The sequence below is a fragment of the Saccostrea cucullata genome, unplaced genomic scaffold (assembly GCF_032062105.1).
Source record: "Saccostrea cucullata isolate Sc308-1 unplaced genomic scaffold, CSIRO_AGI_Scuc_v1 ctg2799, whole genome shotgun sequence".
In the NCBI taxonomy this organism is placed as follows: Eukaryota; Metazoa; Mollusca; class Bivalvia; order Ostreida; family Ostreidae; genus Saccostrea; species Saccostrea cuccullata.
The window spans coordinates 53,062-61,518 of record NW_026935018.1 but is presented as its reverse complement, the minus strand read 5'-3'; the positions used below and the strand labels follow the sequence as shown (position 1 = coordinate 61,518).

Below are 8,457 nucleotides of genomic sequence, written 5' to 3'. Positions count from 1 at the left end.
GAGATGTACCTGCACTAACTCTCCGTTTACGACTTCTCTGGTTACTTTCTGGGGCTTTATGTCGGGATCTGTGGGGGTGTATTGTATTACAATCTTTCCATCTTCAAAGGATGACTTACCCTAGGAAAAGATCATATTCAAAAGCACAATACATATACCTCATATTGTTACAGTACCAAAACCAGCAGACCAGCTCATATTGTTAACCAGAAGTCTCTGTCGAGACTGTAGCTCTACTGGTTTGTACTTATAACAAAGGATGAGAAAAGAAGCCATTGCCATCAGACCAAAACTGTAGAAGGAAAAGCATTTTAAAGGAATTTCACAGACATTTCTATTTTCAGTAACAATGGCAACACTGTTCATTGAAATCAAAAACCGATGCACTGTTTTCTGTATCTTAGTGTAGTCTACTTGTGTGCCAAGTTATATTGAAATCAGACCAAAATTGTAGGAGTAGCGTTATAAAGGAATTTCACAGAAAATTCTATTTTTAGTAACCATGGCAACACCGTTCATCGAAATCATAATCCAATGCATTATTTTATGTTTCTTTGAATAGTCTACTTGTGTGCCAAGTTATACTGAAATCAGACCAAAACTGTAGAAAGAGTAGCATTTTAAAGGAATTTCACAAAAAATTCTATTTTTAGTAACCATGGCAATACCGTTCTTCGAAATCAAAAACCGATCCACTATTCTATGTATCTTAGTGCAGTCTACTTGTGTGCCAAGTTATACTGAAATCAGACCAAAACTGTAGAAGGAGTAGCGTTTTTAAGGAATTTCACAGAAAATTCTATTTTTAGTTACCATGGCAATACCGTTCACCGAAATCAAAAACCGATGCATTATTTTATGTATCTTACTGTAGTCTACTTGTGTGCCAAGTTATATTAAAATCAGACCAAAACTGTAGAAGGAGTAGCGTTGTAAAGGAATTTCACAGACATTTCTATTTTTAGTAACAACGGCAACACCGTTCATCGAAATCAAAAACCGAAGCACTATTTTATGTATCTTAGTGTAGTCTACTTGTGTGCCAAGTTATATTAAAATCAGACCAAAACTGTAGGAGGAGTAGCGTTTTGAAAAATTGTTTACAGACAGACACACGGCCAGCTAGACAGACAGACAGACGGACGACGGACACCTTACTATCGCATAAGCTCTTCTGGTCTCTGACCAGTAGAGCTAAAAATCTAGCAGACTATTATAAAGGGTAATCAAAAATGGCATATGTCGTTTAGTACCGTCCACGAATTTATCATAATGAACAAGAAAACAAGTATATATAAAGTATACGGATTTTTAACGAGTTATGACACCACTTAAGCAATTCAATGTATAACGAACGTATTTTGTACTTAATGGTTTGAAATGATTAATCACGGTAGCATTTTGAAGGTGAAAATCATATTTCCCCAAAGGAATTTACAAAATTTTAATTATTGTCATGTTAATTGCAACTTGAAATTTACATTGATACATGTATCCATGGGTAGCGCATGATTTATTAAGATATTATATAAAGTTTTATACAAAACTCTTGGCGAAAATTTGCATAAACATATCAGTTTAAAAAAATAGATGATATAAATTGGATCATTTACAACTGATATTTTGACAAAATAAGCTTCAAAATGACCAGCTTTTTATTTATTATCAGTCATGTGAATTTGTTTTGTATCATGATGTTCTATTTTCAATTTACTCTTTTTCTTTCAAAAGTCAGCTTATACTAGTAATTTACTTGTTTTCAGTCCCTATGAAATGTTTTACTCGTGTTAGGCAGCAACCAAATACTGTTTTAAGGATGAGGTTTTAGACCTGTACATGTGTATGTATTTGGCACTTGTGACCAATGAGTTTGAGGGAACTTCGTCTGTATACATTTGTTGTTACGCAGGACTCTGGTTTCACGATCCTATCCTTAGATCCGGTGTCAAACTCCCGCTGAGGGATTAAAACTTTAGGATCAACTCAAGGAAAGCTCATACCTCCTTGGCACACTCTGTACAGGGCAAGCTAACGCCAAAAGTAACATTTGCAACAAGCAAATAAAAAAATTAGCAATGCAACTTTCTCTAAAAAAAAATAAATTATGTAGTTTATTATCCGGTGAAAATCCATTCAGAGAACCAACAATGCATGCACTGATTTCGATGATACATTATCTTAATAACAATTCTGTGAAATACGTCTATATTAAAACTTATTTTGTATTGTTACAAGTTCAAAGGCCAAGGGTGCGACTTCACAATTTTAAAAGTTGTTGCTCTCATATGTATCTACCGGTATTACAAATTAAACAAGTGTCTACATCAAAAAAAGTCGAATAATTTCCTTCAAAAATATATATAGATTTACGTCGATAACCACCACATTCAACAGATTCTTAATGGGGAAACAAGTTTCAAATTTTCCCGCGTTACGGTGCAACAATAATTGGTGATGAGGGAAAGAAACTAAGAATAATAAACAAGGGGCTCATGGGTCAAAATGCTCACCTTCATAACTTTAACCATTCTGATCTTCACCAGATTTTCCCCTTTGTAAAACCTATTGTGGCCCCATCCGCTTTTCTGGCCCCGTGGTTGTTGAAGGAAGTTTTTAAAAAAGATTTCTTCTTTATATTTCTATGTCGAATTTGGATTCCCTATTGTGGCTCTGCCCTGCTCGCGGGGATCATGCATTAAACAATTTATAATTAACACAACCCCAGAATGCTTCCATACAATTTTCATCTTTCCTGGTCCAGTGGTTTTTAATAAGAACATTTTTAAAGATTTTTCCTATAAATTTCGATGTAAAACTTGAATTTTCTATTGTGGGGTAATGATTTGAACAATTTTAATGAGAATATACTCTCTCTTACTTTCATGTAAGTTTCAGCTTTTCTTGACTAGTGCTTCCTGAGATTATTTTTTTAAATGACCCACCCTATTTCGTCTTTTCTTGATTAGTCCCCCCTTGTAATGGAGCTTTGCTATTCATTTAAACAATTTAACCCCCTCCCTTTGACCAAGGACGCTCTGTACCAAGTTTGGTAAAAATTAGCCCAGTGGTTCTTGAGGATGTTGAAAAAGTGAAAATTTACATAAGGACGAACAATGGGTGAACAGAAATGCTCATTCGATTTTTCGGATCAGGTGAGCTAAAAATCCATATTTTGTGGTAACCAGTGTCAAGGCATATGGCAAATAGTACGTCAATTACAAATGTCATTTTGAGGAGGGCAAAAATTGATGGCATAATATATTGGTACGATCTTTGGAATTTTTTTTTTACACATATGGATGATGGAGACACCACCACTTGCAAGCAGAGGGATGCAAATTTTGACCTATAATCGACAATTATTCAGAAGATATATACAACAATATGTATTTGATAGTAAAGTGTTTTTAAATATATATGGAACAAAAACTATTTATAGAATAAGATTACCACCATCTTGTTCCCACGCATGTCCTTTTCAAATTCTTCACCCAGCTTGAATGTGTCTTCTTGTGTCATAAAAGCAGTAGCCATAGAAATATGCACTTTATCATCATCTTTCACAGAGATTTCAGAAACTGGTGTAGCCAAACCAGCCATCTTCCGAGCAAAGAAATTTACACCTTGAAAAAAAGAGGCATTCTTGATGACTGAGGCGATAGGGAACCAAAAACTCAAATACATCTTGTACTCTTTCATTAACTTTTAATGCAACAAGACGTTTCTTTCAAGACTCTTGCTCTACCGTAACAAAGGAAGAGAAAAGTAAATAGCGTACTTGAAACTTTGCCACAGCAATAACTTAATAATCTTTGATTTAGTCTCTTTCGTGGAAATATTGCAATCAGACCTACACTGTAGGAGTAGCCTTTCAAAGGAACTCTACAGAACTTTATATTTTTTAGTAACAATGGCAACCATTCATCAAAAACAAAATTAAGGAAGAAAGTTATGAATCTTAATGAGTCTACTTGTGTGAAAAGGTTATACTGAAATCTAAACAAAATATAAAGAGAACACGTAGTAACGTTTTGAAAGTATTTCACATAAATTTCTATCTCTAGTAACTTTATCAACGTCGTTAATATAAACCAATCTCCGATTTGTATAATTATATGTATCATAATGCTGTCAACTCGCTTGCAAAGTTATATTAAAATCAGGACAACACTGTATGAAGGTTAGCGTTTAGTTTGAAGGTAGTTCAAAGAAAATTCTCGATTTTTTGTAACCGTGACAATACGTTAATCGAAATCAAATACTGATGTAAAGAAGTATGTGTCTTCGTGTAGTCTGCTTATGTGTCAAATGAAATCTTAGTAAATCTCTAATAGGAGTAGCAATTTGAAAGTATTTCAAAGAATTTCTTTTAATTTTAGTAACTACGGTAACACCGTTTATCGAAATCAAAAACTGATCATGATAAACATGATTTTGTGTCTTGGTGTAGTCTACTTGTGTGTTGTTATTTAAATTAATTGATTGTATATTTTTAACGTCCCTCTCGAGAATTTTCCACTCATATAAAGACGCTACCGGTTGCCGGTGGAGAGCTGCAAATTTCGTCCTATTCTCGGCACTTAGGGCCAATTGAGCCAACACCTACCAACTGTGACACGGGATTTCGCGGTTTTTACAATCTCATCCGAAGGATCGATCTCAACATCCCAGAGTGGGATTCGAACCCGCGATGCAAGGATCAACTCCTTACTTTGGGACTCTAGTGCAGACGATTTATCCACTGCGCCACGCGGGCGACGTTGTAATTTAGATATCAGATCAAAACTGAAGGAGTAGCATTTTGATAAATTGCTTACAGACAAGACGGACGGACACATTATTATCGCCTAAAATGAATTTAACATCACCCTTAGAAGTTAGTATCTTAAGTCTGGCTCATCATAGGGAACGGCAAATATTTTTTTAAGCATCAAAAATAAACTTAGTTATGAAGATTCAAAGCAAACAATGTAGATATCACGCTCCAGTAAGAATAAAAAATATTTATTAATTATCCAAACATGACGCCTTAACCTTTCACAACATTTTGTCGACATCTTGTTATTGAAGTATGTGCGCTTTCTTATCCCATTGTTTTTTTTTTTTGATTCATAAAATAACAATAATTAATGCTTCGTTTGTGTAAATGGAGCTGGTTGTATTCTCCAAAAATCGGTTAATAGGTTTTTTGGATGACATCTTCAGGAAATGCATGGCGATTTTTTTTTTCCCTTAAAGAGGTAAACAACAAATCAACAGACCTAATTATTAAAATGACTGCTTACCACATTCTCGTAAGAAATCTTCAAAACGTTCACTTCTATCGAGTTTCCATTTGCCGACAAATCTATCTTTTATGGTTTTTATTCCATCCATGTTACTGACAAACGCTTATAATTATATAGCCTGTAAAGATCATCACTGATCTACAATCTTTTTATGGCTGGCAATGCGCGTCAACAACTTACATCATTAGTTATCCAACAAGGTGCTGCAAATAAATGACATTCCGCACGTTATGGGTCCTACATGTAAAAATCAAAGGTCAACTGAGTAGACTTATTTATACATGTACCTGTAACTGTTTAGTCTGTCGTCGTGTGATGTACTATTAAGACACACTGAAATTGTTGTAAGAAATTTCAACCAATTTGGGCTTATTGCATCTATGGATAATGGGGAACAAAATCTATGAAATTCATGACCCATACAACCTAAGGTCCAAGGGGTGATGCTTAAATTAATCAAATTAGAGCAATCTTTACAAAAAAGATAAATAATTAAGATCATCGTGAGCTTTTTCAACATTGTTAAATTAGTGGTCCCGAAGGTCATGATTTCTGGTGTAATTGCATCGCACTATTGGTAGTAATGAAAATACATTTCTTTTAAAAACCTCTATATTCCTTGGTTAAAACAAGGGGACAAAGGGCCTTAACGGTCACCTAAGTACAATTTAGAGGATTCATATACTGATAAATGAAGCTTTGTTGCCCAAAAGCAAGAAAAGTAGTTTGATTACGGTCAACAAAATAATTGACCTAATATCTTTTTGTCCCCTATTTATTACTATTATAATAAAACTATTAACGATTAAATATCTATTATTTAACCCACTATAAATACCTCTCACATTGTCTTATTTTTGCCATTGAAGAACATTTAAAAGCATAAGTTATTTTTGTCTCATTTTTAGTTCAACTGAGTCGCTCAGTTTTCGTCCGTCATCGTGCGTGAACATTTTCAGCTTCTTCTCTGCAATCGTTCAACCGATTTCAACCAATATTTGCATAAAGCAGCTATGGGTGAAGCGGAACAAAACTGAATTTCATCTAATCTGCCTGCCTGAGGGATGGTGCAAAAGCCCAAAAATTAATGCAACCTTCAAAAATCTTCTTTAATCCTAAACATCAAGCAGTCAAACTATTGGCATGATTGTAATCAGCATCGAGTCCTCTACCCAAATTGTGAAATTCATGGGCCCAAGGTCAGTGGTTCTAGTGCTAGGGCGGGGCTAAATAACTAATACTAGCTGAAATCCCGCGCAAGCGCGGGGGAAATTAATTTTTTACTGCTAACAGAACTATTCCTATAAATATCTTTCAGATTCTACTGACAGTTTATTAGATAAAGGAATATAGCATGACGAAATACTGCAAAGTCCCGCAATAAGTTAAGGAACAGAAATAGATAATTATAAGAAGTACACTCCCATAAATTTTGGGTTTGTATTACTTAATTCTACAACTATCAATTTCATTAAAGGCCTCTTCTTCTTACGTATTACAAAGAAACTTTTCTGTTGTACTATGTTATGCATGATGAGGCTGAGGGCCTGGGGTGAGGTTAAAATCACTAAAATTAATGCAATCTTTAAAAATCTTTTTCTTTACTCATGGACATCAAGCAGTAAAACTTTTGGCAGGATTGTAATCAGCTTCGAGTCCTTTACCAAAATTGTGAAATTCATTGCCCCAGGGGCGCCCGGCAGTGGTTCTAGTGCTAGGGAGGCGCTAAATAGGTTATATAGTGAAAATGCATGATTTCTTTGAAAATCTTCTTCTCTGCTCCTGGACATTAAATAAACTAACTAAGTACATAGTTATGTTGAATAAAGCTGCCTCTTCCAAAATTGTGAATTTCATGGCCCCTGGGTCAGGGGTTCTGGTGTTAGGGCGGGGCTCTAATGATTAATATATAATGAAAATGCATAAACTCTTTAAAAATCCTCTTCTCTGCTCCTGGGTATTAAATAAACTAAACAAGTATATATTTTATATTGAATAAGGCTACCTCTTCCAAAATTTTGAATTTCATGGCTCAGGGTCAAAGGTTCTGGTGTGAGGGTGGGGCTCTATTGATTGTATAGTGAAAATGCATGTATTCTTTGGAAATCTTTTCCTTTGCTCCTGGGTATTATGCCTATAAACTAAGTACATATTTATGATGAAGAAAGGTGCCTCTTCCAAAACAGTTCATTTCAGGGCCCCAGGGTAAGGGGTACCACGGGGGGGGGGGGGGGGGTCATAGTCTGGAAATAAAGTAATGCTGTGAATGCTATAAAGTGGAAATGCATTTTCTCTTTGTCCGTTTGATCTACCTTTTAGTATTAAGGTCATGTATCCAATTTGAAAGTAAGCATGCTAAGTGTATAGTTATAATTTACAATGGTGACGCTTTCAAAACTGTGAATTTCATGGCTTTAGGTTTAAACCGCAAACCAAATTTAATTATTGGAAAGTTGTTACATAATGCTCAGGTGACCTATAAGGCCCGTGGGCCTCTTGTTCATTTTAATTGTTTTTTCTCCGGTAAATATTTGTTTATTCCAAAAACTACAGCAGAAAATATAAAAACAACGGAATTGAACACACGCCCCACACCCAAGAAATTTAAAATTTAATAAATCCTACATGAAGTAAAAGGATACAATAAAACTCATTTAGTGCGAACACGGATATTGCGAATTCACGGATATAGCGAAGTTATAATGAATCCCCAGCTACATTATATATAAATTGAACGATTTTTTCTTAAACGAATTTAACGAATTACGAAATCAATATACATGTAGCTAAGTATTTTTATAGTTCCTAGTGACTTCGTTCTAACGTAGTTTTACTGTATAATTTTATTGAGAAATGAAAATCTTTCACACAAAATTATAAATTTTTTAAAACGATTTTGGGTACGATCGGGCCATTTTAAGTTTTTTTTTTTCATTTAACGGAACACATCTGCCTTTTACATTTTTTGTATTATTTAATTTAAATCAAAACTTAATTCAGACGAAGGCCTCAGAAATATGCCGAAAAAAGCTACCTCCGTTGAAGCAGATATAGCAACCAAACAAGAGGAACTCGCATTGATGAAGGAAGGTAAATTTGAAAGGGATAGGTTCGAAACAGAAAGGCAGGAAAGGTTTCAGAGACTTGAAAACGAGGAGCAACACAATAA

At 34.7% G+C, this 8,457-nt stretch overlaps 1 protein-coding gene across 1 annotated transcript; it reads right to left on the bottom strand.

The window, feature by feature from the left end:
• Positions 1-9: 9 nt before the first annotated feature.
• Positions 10-5,463, bottom strand: LOC134241708 (fatty acid-binding protein, adipocyte-like; the record flags this gene model as incomplete). The annotated part of the gene is made up of 3 exons (XM_062723729.1): positions 5,286-5,463; positions 3,451-3,623; positions 10-120 (listed from the first exon to the last, which is right to left on the bottom strand). Coding segments are annotated over exons 1-3 (375 nt in total), but the record flags the coding sequence as incomplete, so codon positions are not given.
• Between the last annotated feature and the right edge of the window lie 2,994 nt (positions 5,464-8,457).